Below are 12,815 nucleotides of genomic sequence, written 5' to 3' on the forward strand. Positions count from 1 at the left end.
CCCTCTTATAGAATCAAAGAGTCATGCAGAATGGAAACAGACCCGTTAGTCCAATATATTCTCTCCGATCAGATACCAAAACCCATTAGTCCCATTTGCCAGCATTTGCCCAATATTCCTCCTATGACTGTACCTGCCTTAACCACTTCCTCTGACAGCACTTTCTGTACACACACCACTCTCTGTGTGAACCATTTATCTTCATGTTCCTTCTAAATCATTCGCCCTCTCCCATTCAACCTGTGCTGTCTTATTCTGGACTCCCCTATCCTGGGATCAGACCATGGCTATTTAGAATATCCATACCCCTGATGATTTTTAAAACCTCTATAATGTCACCCCTCAGTCTCTGACACTCCAGGAAGCACTTCAACCTAATCAACCTCTCCCCGAAGCTCAAACCTCCAATCCTGGAACATCTAGGTAAATCTTTTCTCCAGACAACCGAGTTGTACGCAGTATTCTTAAAGTGGCCTCACCAACATCCTGGGAGAGTTGGATTTGGCTGAATTCCCTTTGCTTTAGGCAGTGAGTAGATTCCAATGGATGCTGGTCAGGGGTCATCCCAAGGGCAGCACGGTGGTTAGCACTGCTGCCTCGCAGCACCAGGGACTTGGGTTCGATTCCAGCCTTGGGTGATTGTCTGTGTGGAGTTTGCACATTCTCCCCTTGTCTGTGTGAGCTTCTCATGCGTGCTCCAGTTTCCTACTACAGATGCAACATGCCACCACAGCTCCTGTACTCAATGCTCTGACTGATTAGTCAAATGTGCCAAATGTGTTCAGCACCACTGTCTACCTACGACTCCACTTTCAAGGAACAATGTACCTGCAACCCGAGGTCCCTTTGTTCCACAACACGCCTCAGGACCTTACCATTAAGTATATAATTTCTCCATGATTTACCTTTCCAAACTGCAAAACCTCGTATTTATCTAAATTAAACTTCATCTCTCAGGCCTTGCTTCTTTGCCCCATCTAATTGTGGTCTCGTTGTACTCTGAGATAATCTTCCAGACCACCTTTCTGATGCAATCTGTAAACTTACTAACTATGGCCCTAGTGTTGACATCCAAATCATTGATATAAATGATAAAATGTAGTGAACTCAGTGTTGATTCTTGCAGCACACTGCTTCTCGGAAGCCTCCAATCTGAAAAATACCCCTCTTCCTTCAAGCCAATTGTGACTAGATTCCCCTGTATCCCAAGTGACTGAACCTTACTAATCTGTCTGCTAATCGGAATGTTATGAACACCTGGCTGAGGTCCATGTAGACAATATCTAACACACAGCCTTCATCAATCTTCTTTGTCACAACTTCATAACACTAAACCAAATTAATGACCCATGATTTCCCATGCAGAAAGCCACGTTGACTATCCTGATCAGCCCTTGCCTTCCCAAATGTATGTCAATCCTGTCCTTCAGAATCCCCTCCAACAACTTACCTGCCACTGACATCAGGCTCACCGGTCTATAGTTCCCTGGCTTTTGGGGTCACTGTTTCCTTTCTAGTCCCACTCCTCCACTGCTAACAACAAATATCAAATGGAACCAGGTTGGTGATATGGTCGATGATATCCATCTCAGACTGGGTCAGGGTCAGTTTTAGCAACAACTCAGGCTAGTTTCTTTAACACGTTTAAGATCCACAGCAATGTTACTCAAGCTATGATGGAACGATGAATGGAAAAGTGTTTGGGTATTGCAAATATATAATCGATATTTCCCTGTTTAAAACACTGCGACACACATACACACACACAAACAAACAGGTTAACAAAATCTCTGCATTTTTAACTTGAAAGAACTTTGTCCAGATCTTACTGGAATTCATGACAAAAGTAAAAATTGAGATTGTCCAAAATGTTATTCTGCTTCTGAAGATATTGCACTCACATAGCTGCTAGCAATGGGGTTCTATCCTGGGAAGTTGGATTTGACTGAATTCCCTTTGCTTTAGGCAGTGAGTAGATTCCAGTGAATTCTGGTCAGGGATCACCCAAAGGGAAGCATTGCTGTCTCACAGCACCATGGACTTGGGGTCGATTCCAGTCTTGGGTGACTGTCTCTGTGGAGTTTGCACATTCTCCCCTTGTCTGTGTGAGCTTCTAATGGGTGATCCCGTTTCCTACCACAGCTCAAACTGTGTAGGTTAGGTGAATTGGTCATGCTAAATTGAGTATAGTGTCCAGGGATTTCTAGGTTAGGTGCATTAGTCAGGGGTAAATATAGGGGAATGGGTTGGGAAGGTTGGTGTGGACTTGTTGTGCCGAAGGGCCTGTTTCAACTCTGCAGGGATTCTATAAAAATACGAATGGTAACGATGACTTTAGAGGTTTTTTTAGCTCGCACACATTGCTGTGATGAGGAACAATGAAGGAGAGAGAGTGCAATAGGTCATTCCTTCTCGGACAGATTACATTTTATCCCTCTCTGAGTTGAATCACACAGGAATGTCATCCTCTCCCAAACTGGACCATGTGAGTTCTCCTTGTACATTGTCCAAACTATGTCTCCATCACATTCCCTGCTCCACGTAGGTGCATCATTGCTGCTGTCATACACAGAGCCATACCCTTAGCAGAAAATGGTCTCGGTCAATTTGAAACATGTTTACATGGCTCTGCGTCATTAAAAAATAAAATGTTGAATTTATTCAGAATACCTGTGTTAAAATGAATGCATTTTTAAAGAAATGCAGAAATTGCTGGAAAAGCTCGCCAGGTCTCTCAGTACCCAGATGCTGTATTTGTACCAGCCTCCACCACTCCCTCTGGCATCTCATTCCATACGCACACCACCCTCTGTGTGAAATGGTGCCCTTTAGGCCTCATCAAAACCTTTCCCCTCTCACTTTCCACTAATGTCCTCTAGTATTGGACGCCCCTAACCTGGGGAAAAACCCTGACTACTCACCCTATCCATAACCATTCGGATATTATAAACTGCTACTGCTGCGAAATGTGACTCCAATCAACACGAATCGCTGCACTTTCAGTCATCCTGGGCCTAAATTCTGAAATGCAATACTGACACCTCTTCCTTCTCCATCAGGTCACAATTCTAAATCCATTTTAATCAGTTTGTTCAGATGTATCATGAGGCACTTCTGTGGGATTTACACCTAGACCTTTGTGCCTGGAGGTAGGGACACTAGCATCACTCAGCAATACCCAAAAAGCTGTAACATTATTCTCCTGTGTGTTTGTTCATCAGCCTGTTCTGACATGATGTGACATACCTCTGCAACAGGTATTGGATTTGGTAAATCAAACAAGAGCAGAATCTATACAAGCAGGGCCCTTGGTAGTGTTTCAGAACAGAGACCTAGGCCGTCAGGCATAGTCCTTTAAAATTTGCATCTCATACAGAGAGTGTGGTTCAGAAGGTGTTTAACACACTTGTCCTCATTGGTCAGACCTTTGAGTATCGGAATTGGGACGTCATGTTGTGGTTGTACAGGACATTGGTGAGACCTCTTCTGGAATACTGTGTCCAGCCTGATCATCCTGCCCGCTCATTCCATAGGCACACCACCCTCTGGGTGAAAACGCTGCCCCTTAGGTCACTTTTAAATGTTTCCCTCTCACCTTAAAACTATGCCCTCTAGTTTCAGTCTCCCCTACACTTATAAAATACATTGACTTTTCACGTTAATGTTATTGACCTTGATATTATTAAGCTGGAGAGGGTTCAGAGGAGAGTAATCTGGATGTTGTTGGGAATGGAGGAAGTGATCGATAAGGAGTGGCTGGATAGGCTGAGACTTTTTTCACTGAAGAATATGAGATTAAGGGGCAACTTTACAGAGGTTTACAAAATAATGAGGGGTACAGATAAGCTGGAGGGCTCATGTCTTTTCCCTAGAGTTGGGGATTCAAAACTGAGGGATATTTTAAGGTGCGAGGAAAAAGATTTACAAAAGTCATGAGCGGTAATTATTTTAGACAGAAGCTGGCTTGGGTGTGGAATGAACTTCCAGAGGAAGTGGTGAAAGCAGGGACACTTACAACGTTTAAAGGACATTTATCTCAGTACATGGATGAGACATCAGTTTGGATGGTGCTGTGAGCAGCTGCCCTCTCCCTCCCCTTCTCTGAATGAATCCCTGTTGGTTTTCACCCTCTGCCAATGCCTATGCAGTGGCGTGTGGAGGCCAGCAGAGGGTGTCATTGCATTACTTTAAGCACCACAGAGACTGCCAGACCTGCCCCACACAGAGACACACAGATACACACACAGCAATTGTTAGGACACAATATTGAGCTCATCTGGTAATTTAAACTAAACATAGCAGTATAGGGAATATATCAGTATTTCACTTGCTCACACTCATGAGTGGGGTAGGATTTCAGTTGTTTCATGGGAACTGTGAAGCTATGGCAATCTCAATGTTTGTAGATGGCACCAAACCTGGAAGAATTGTGAAGTCTATGGAGGACAGTGTGGAACTCTAACAGGACAGTCACACGTTGGTGTAGTGTTCAGGTGTAAGGCAGATGGGGATCAGTGCAGAGCAGTGTGAGATGATACACTTTGGTAGGAAAGGCAATGAAAGACAGTTTAAAACAGGCTGTGCCATTACAATGGAGCTGCAGGACCAGAGAGCGCTGCGTGTATATGAGCACAGATTGTTGAAGATGTCAGGACAGGTGGGGAGAGCAGTAACTGTCACAGATTAGTTTCTGTATCTGAGCTGTTTACAGGGGGAGGTGTAGGAGGGAGCCTCCGTGCTCCCTTCCTGGGAGGTGGTGGTGACGATGTGAGCCCACCCTCCTGCCCACCGAGACCGTGGGGACTCCATTTGTACCAGCTCAACACAAAAGGGAGATGGCATCAGGGCCACGGCTTCTAAGTTGTGCCGGGGGGAAACGGAGCTGCCAGTGGGTTTAAAGTGAGAATTGCCCTTCACTGAACATTGCTCCTTACTCGGTCGGTGGGACGTGGATGTTTCAGAAGCTCCACACGAGGCATCCCAGTGCTGTGCGGCTCGTACCAGGGTCCTCCCCACATGGGGGGGGGGGGGGGGGGGCGTGGGGGAGGGGAGGGGGGTGAGGGAACGGATATCGGGCACTCCACCACCCGGATAGGCCCTTTCTGTCCTATTCCAGACTGTTTCTCCTGAAATGGGAGAAAAGGAGGGAGAGAGGGAGGGTGGGAGTGGGTGGCCCTGCTGTTAGTGCTGGTGTAGGTGGGGGACATGGTCATGGTGAGGTGTCCGGAGGCAGTCAGTCCACTTTGTTGTATCCATGCAGTGTTTTTAGTGAAGGGGGGTAACGTGGAGAGAGAGAGAGAGACAGACAGACAGACAGAGACAGAGACAGAGACAGAGAGAGAGAGAAAGTGCTGCACGCAGCAGTGAGAGTGGTGGAGCATGAATCTTGTTTGGGGAGTAGGTGCTACAACAGATATACAGTGAGTGTGAGGGAGCAGAAAGAATATGGTGAGCTGTATCCTGACAGAGCGGGGAAGATTATTGCTGCTTATCCTGTATTGCTGGACGTTTCCTCAGACCTCAGATACTGCACTGAACTGGGTGGTGAGCTCAGACCATGCTCGGTGTGTCTGGTGGTATGGCCCCCCTCTATACTAGCCCCTCCACCAGGACTTCCATGCCCCTGTCGACAAACCGTGATGTAAGTGCCTCTTATCTGCTATGCTCGAGGTAAACTGTGCAGGCAGCTCCGAACTGAGAAAGCTCAACCGTGTGCCCCTTGGCCTTTTAAAGATGGCACCAGCGCCAGCGATCACTGAATATCCAGGAGCATCCGGGCGATGGTGAGTACCACCCGCCATGATGGATGGGAGAATCAGGCCATTATTGAATGAGAGGGACATCATGGGGTGGGGTGGGTAGTTAATGAGGTAAGTTTGAAGTGATAGCACCGGGAAATAGCTCAGCCTCGTGCAGACGGTCCCTCTGTCACACTCAAGGAAAATTAAACAAAGATAAATTATTGTTAGAATCTGCCCAATGAGTCATATATTCTGTTGAAACCAATTCCAGTTACAAAGATGCAGAACAAATGTTCATCTGACTTCACATTAATATCCCTTTTTCCCATCTTTCCTGGGAAGACTGGCTCATGTTACAGGATGCTATCGAATTGCTGACATTTCAGCATTCTGAAACCTGGGAACACAGCCTTCCATGACACTGTCTCTCAGTCTCCCCCTCTCTGTCTACTTCCCAACCCACTCCCATGCGGTGATATTTAAACTGATTCCCCCGCCATCTCTCTCTGGCAGTGATGTTCACACCCACAACACCCCCTTGTCAGGGCACAATGGGGATATGGAGCTGTAAATGGGTGGAAGCTGCACATCCTGTCACTTCCAGCACGGGCTGCTAGTTTCCCCACGGTGGGCAGGGATCTAACACAGTGTTGCTGAGCAATGTACTGGGGGGGGGGGGGATGTACACAGTCCTAAATGCTGGGAGGGTAACTGCTCCTGGGTTACAGATCAATGCTCTGGTTTGGGGTACACAGCCCTACATGCTGGGAGGGTAACTGCTCCTGGGTTACAGATCAATGCAGTGGGGTGGTGTACACAGCCCTACATGCTGGGAGGGTAACTGCTCCTGGGTTACAGATGAATGCACTGGGGGGGGGGAAAGTACACAGCCCTACATGCTGGGAGGGTAACTGCTCCTGGTTTACAGATCAATGCCATGGTTTGGTGTACACAGCCCTACATGCTGGGAGGGTAACTGCTCCTGGGTTACAGATCAATGCACTGGGGTGGTGTGCACATTCCTACATGCTGGGAGGGTAACTGCTCCTGGGTTACAGATCAATGAACTGGTGTGGGGGGCACAGTCCTACATGCTGGGAGGGTAACTGCTCCTGGGTTACAGATCAATGCACTGGGGTGGTGTACACAGTCCTACATGCCGGGAGGGTAACTGCTCCTGGGTTACAGATCAATGCACTGGGGTGGTGTACACAGTCCTACATGCTGGGAGGGTAACTGCTCCTGGGTTACAGTTCAATGCCCTGGTTTGGGGTACACAGCCCTACATGCTGGGAGGGTAACTGCTCCTGGGTTACAGATCAATGCACTGGGGTGGGGTACACAGCCCTACATGCTGGGAGGGTAACTGCTCCTGGTTTACAGATCAATGCCCTGGTTTGGTATACACAGCCCTGCATGCTGGGAGAGTAACTGCTCCTGGGTTACAGATCAATGCACTGGGGTGGTGTACACAGCCCTACATGCTGGGAGGGTAACTGCTCCTGGGTTACAGATCAATGCCCTGGTTTGGTGTACACAGCCCTACATGCTGGGAGGGTAACTGCTCCTGGGTTACAGATCAATGCAGTGGGGTGGGGTACACAGCCCTACATGCTGGGAGGGTAACTGCTCCTGGGTTACAGATCAATGCCCTGGTTTGGGGTACACAGCCCTACATGCTGGGAGGGTAACTGCTCCTGGGTTACAGATCAATGCCCTGGTTTGGGGTACACAGCCCTACATGCTGGGAGGGTAACTGCTCCTGGGTTACAGATCAATGCCCTGGTTTGGGGTACACAGCCCTACATGCTGGGAGGGTAACTGCTCCTGGGTTACTGATCAATGCACTGGGGTGGTGTACACAGCCCTACATGCTGGGATGGTAACTGCTCCTGGGTTACAGATTAATTCACAGGTGATCACTGCATAGTTCTCTGTGCTGGTCAGACTATCTGGTTGAGGTTTATAGATCATGCACTGAAGTGGTTTGTGTAGCTCCCCGTGTTGGATGGATATTTGTTCCAGCTTCACACATTAGTGCCCTGATGTGGTCTGCACAGCTCCCAGTGTTGGACAGAAATGTAGCCTGTGCACAGTACATCATGCTGGTGGGGAGGATTAAGGGGAAAGGTGATGGACTGGTCAAGGAGATCCTGGAAAGTTCTGTCCCCGACATTCTATAACTGTCATTCCCCGGAACGTTCTATCCCCGACATTCTATAACTGACATTCCCCGGAACTTTCTGTCCCTAACATTCTATAACTGTCATTCCCCGGAACGTTCTGTCCCCGACATTCTATAACTGACATTCCCCGGAACGTTCTGTCCCTGACATTCTATAACTGACATTCCCCGGAACGTTCTGTCCCTGACATTCTATAACTGACATTCCCCGGAACGTTCTGTCCCCGACATACTATAACTGACATTCCCCGGAACTTTCTGTCCCTAACATTCTATAACTGACATTCCCCGGAACGTTCTGTCCCCGACATTCTATAACTGTCATTCCCCGGAACGTTCTGTCCCCGACATTCTATAACTGACATTCCTCGGAACGTTCTGTCCCTGACATTCTATAACTGACATTCCCCGGAACGTTCTGTCCCTGACATTCTATAACTGACATTCCCCGGAACGTTCTGTCCCCGACATTCTATAACTGACACACCCCGGAACGTTCTGTCCCCGACATTCTATAACTGACATTCCCCGGAACGTTCTGTCCATGACATTCTAAAACTGACATTCCCCGGAACGTTCTGTCCCCGACATTCTATAACTGACACACCCCGGAACGTTCTGTCCCTGACATTCTATAACTGACATTCCCCGGAACGTTCTGTCCCCGACATTCTATAACTGACACACCCCGGAACGTTCTGTCCCCGACATTCTGTAACTGACTTTCCCCGGAACGTTCTGTCCCTAACATTCTAAAACTGACATTCCACGGAACGTTCTGTCCCCGACATTCTATAACTGACATTCCCCGGAACGTTCTGTCCCCGACATTCTATAACTGACACACCCCGGAACGTCTGTCCCTGACATTCTATAACTGTCATTCCCCGGAACGTTCTGTCCCTGACATTCTGTAACTGTCATTCCCCGGAACGTTCTGTCCTTGACATTCTATAACTGACATTCCCCGGAACGTTCTGTCCCTGACATTCTATAACTGACATTCCCCGGAACGTTCTATCCCCGACATTCTATAACTGACATTCTCCGGAACGTTCTGTCCCCGACATTCTATAACTGTCATTCCCCGGAACGTTCTGTCCCCGACATTCTATAACTGACATTCCCCGGAACGTTCTGTTCCTGACATTCTATAACTGACATTCCCCGGAACATTCTGTCCCTGACATTCTATAACTGACACACCCCGGAACGTTCTGTCCCTGACATTCTATAACTGACATTCCCCGGAACGTTCTGTCCCCGACATTCTATAACTGACACACCCCGGAACGTTCTGTCCCTGACATTCTATAACTGACATTCCCCAGAACGTTCTGTCCCCGACATTCTATAACTGACATTCCCCGGAACGTTCTGTCCCCAACATTCTATAACTGTCATTCCCCGGAACGTTCTGTCCCCGACATTCTACAACTGTCATTCCCCGGAACGTTCTGTCCCTGACATTCTATAACTGACATTCCCCGGAACGTTCTGTCCCTGACATTCTATAACTGACATTCTCCGGAACGTTCTGTCCCCGACATTCTATAACTGACATTCCCCGGAATGTTCTGTCCCCAACATTCTATAACTGTCATTCCCCGGAACGTTCTGTCCCTGACATTCTGTAACTGACATTTTTGTCAGTAATTCCGACCTTCCCATTTGTTACTCCAGCTCCGATTATTTTAATAAATCCCTGAATACAGGGACACATTTGAAAATCTCACTGGGTCCCCGATCAAACGTGTCGCTTTGCCTCCAGGCTGATGGATAATGGGTTTGTTTTCCTTCCTCACAGTTAACGTAGTGACCATCTACGTCCTGCTTTATAAAGATTGTGGATTGTCTCCATGTGTCAGACGTTACCTGGTGGCCATGGCAGCGGCGGATCTCCTGGTCATTATCCTCGACCTGATCCTGAGACACATTCCCATTGTTTATCAGGAACAGTTTTATTTCCTGAAGGACTCCGTCCCCGTGTGTAATATCCACGCCGTCCTGGTTTATGCAGCCACTGACTGCTCTGTTTGGTTCACCGTCACTTTCACCTTTGATCGGTTTGTGGCCATTTGTTGCCCGAAGCTGAAAGGTAAATATTGCAGTGAGAAGACGGCGGCTGTGGTTCTGGGAGCAGTGACTGTGCTGAGCTGTTTAAAGGACATTTCCTGGTATTTTATGCTCACGGCTTGGTATTCACTGGGGAACGACCCCTGGTTTTGTGCTGGAACAGTCGCTGTTGTATTCTCCAGTGTCTGGGTCACAATCGAGTTCCTCCACCACATTCTAACCCCGTGTGTCCCATTTCTCCTGATTCTGCTGCTCAATGTTCTCACCGTCAGACACATTGTAGTGACCAGCAGAGCCCGCAGGAGACTCCGCGCTCACACCAATGGGGACGCTCAGTCTGACACTGAAATGAGAAACCGAACAAAATCCATCATTTTACTGTTTGTGATCTCGGCCAATTTCATCCTGTTATGGTCAATGTTAATGCTGTATTCTATATGGAGTCGGATGTGGGTGTTTGGGTATGACTCTGTGTATCTCGATGACTTTGTGCAGGAATTGGGCTTCATGCTGCAGCTCCTCAGTTGCTGCACAAACACCGTGATTTATGCCGTGACCCAGACTAAGTTCAGGCAGCAGCTGAAGAATGTGCTGAAATATCCCTTCACCCAGATCCATCCATCCATCAAATTCCCGCATTAATCAATCCATCCGGGATTTTCTCATTTCAGTTCAGTGTTTCAGCGATGGAGCAGCCTGTCGCTGCGGTAACAGACTGAGGGTAGCGCTGGGTTGTCCATCCTTATCCCACAGGGGGGGTTACAGGGAAACATTTCAATGTTTCTCACAACTCAGGGGCCGGTGAGAAAAGGCACCATCCCACTGACTGTATCCATCACTTCCATTTGTAACCAATAAAAATGTTGATTAAAGCGTGCCGAGCAGCAGAGTGACCGATGTTGTTGGGTGTCTTTGTGTTGGAGAAGCTGAGCTGGAGAGAGACAGACTCAACCCCAAGTCCTGGTCCTCAGGGAAGGGGAGGGCACCGGGCCCTGAGCTCAGGAGCAGGGTTTAACTCCCTCTGTCCCCTCCCCCACTCCAACCTGGCCTCCCCATTTCCTCTCCCCGACTCTTCCTCCTCAATTCTCTCCCTCTCTCTCTCTTTCTGCACACTGTGTCTCTCTCACCTCCTCTCCCTTTCACTCTCTCTGGTCCCCTCTCAGACACCGCCCCCAACCCCGGTTTCTCCACCTGCCTCCACTATTCTTTCTGCCGCACTCTCCCCCTCTCTCTCTCACACCCCAACATGGGTTTCTCCACCTGCCTCCATTCTTTTCTCTCCCCCTCACCCTCACTCTCTCTCTCTCCTGCCGTCTCTCTCTCCCTCCCGCAATGTCGTCTCTACCCCATTTTCCCCACCTCCCACTTCCGACATCTCTCAATCATCTCACCCCCACCCCCCACACGCAGCCTCACCACCAACCCCCAGTCTCTGGGTTCGAGGGAGAGGGAAGGACCAGGGAGACAGAGTGTGTCAGAGAGAGAGGAAGGGCAGGACAGGAGGGAGAGAGATTGAGTCTGAGAGAAACGGGGAGAGAGAGCGCGACCAATGTAGGGGGATCGAGAGTGGGAGAAGATGGAGAGAGAGCAAAGGAGCAGGGAGAGACAGAGGGAGAGAGAGAGGGAAGGGAGAGATAACGTGAGGGAGAGAGAGAGAGAAATAGGGGAGGATATAGTGAGAGAGGGGTCAGAGAGAAGGGGACAGAGAGAGGAGGAGACAGAGAGAGAGGGGAACAGAGAGAGAGGGGATCAGAGAGAGAGGGGGACAGAGAGAGGGGGACAGAGAGAGAGGGGGACAGAGAGATGGCGACAGAGAGAGGGGGACAGTGAGAGGGGTACAGAGAGAGAGGGGGACAGAGAGAGAGGAGGGCAGAGAGAGAAGGGGGCAGAGTGTGGAGAAGATTGAGGGGGACAGAGAGAGAGGGGGACAGACAGAGGGGGACAGAGAGAGGGGGACAGAGAGAGAGGAGGGCAGAGAGAGAGGGGGGCAGAGTGTGGGGAAGATTGAGGGGGACAGAGAGAGAGGGGGACAGAGAGAGGGGGACAGAGAGAGAGGGGGACAGTGAGAGGGGGGAAAGAGAAAGGCGGGTGGGAGGGTGAAGGGGCAGAGAGAGGGCGACAGAGAGAGGAGCACAGAGAGAGGGGGATATAGAGGGGGACAGAGAGAGGGGTACAGAGTGAGGGGGAGAGAGGGGGGTCAGAGAGAGGGGGACAGAGAGTGGGGGATGGAGAGAGTGGGGGATAGAGAGAGAGGGGGGACAAAGAGAGAGGGAGCAGGGAGAGGGCGACAGAGGGGGGCAGAGAGTGGGGGAGAGATAGACGGGACAGAGAGAGGGGGAAAGAGAGAGAGGGCAGAGAGAGAAGGGGACAGAGATAGAGGGGGACGGGGGGGACAGTGAGAGAGGGGGACAGAAAGAGAGGGGTGACAGAGAGAGAGGGGGACAGTGAGGGAGTACAGAGAGAAGTGGGTGGGAGAGAGTGGGGGTCAGAGAGTGGGGGAGATAGAGGGGGCAGAGAGAGGGGGACAGAGAGGGGGGAGATAGAGGGGACAGAGAGAGGGGGACAGAGAGAGGGGGACAGAGAGTGGGGGACAGAGAAGAGTACAGAGGGGGGGGAGAGGGGGTCAGAGAGAGGGGGACAGAGAGTGTGGGGATGGAGAGAGTGGGGGACAGAGAGAGAGGGGGACAGAGAGGGGGCAGAGAGAGGGTAACAGAGAGGGGGTCAGAGAGCGGGGGAGAGAGATAGGGGACAGAGAGAGGGGGACAGAGAGGAGGACAGAGAGAGGGGGAGATAGACGGGACAGAGAGAGGGGA

At 49.8% G+C, this 12,815-nt stretch overlaps 1 protein-coding gene across 1 annotated transcript; it reads left to right on the forward strand.

Annotated features, from left to right (window-relative positions):
• The first annotated feature begins 9,810 nt into the window (after nucleotides 1–9,810).
• Nucleotides 9,811–10,644, forward strand: LOC148134147 (putative G protein-coupled receptor 139). Its single transcript, XM_087985683.1, has one exon. It carries the CDS (start codon nucleotides 9,811–9,813, stop codon nucleotides 10,642–10,644), a length of 834 nt encoding a protein of 277 aa, XP_087841809.1.
• Nucleotides 10,645–12,815: the final 2,171 nt, after the last annotated feature.

This window comes from Chiloscyllium plagiosum, unplaced genomic scaffold (genome assembly GCF_037043375.1).
Source record: "Chiloscyllium plagiosum isolate Xiang-an unplaced genomic scaffold, Cpla_swu_hap1 HiC_scaffold_70, whole genome shotgun sequence".
NCBI lineage: Eukaryota > Metazoa > Chordata > Chondrichthyes > Orectolobiformes > Hemiscylliidae > Chiloscyllium > Chiloscyllium plagiosum.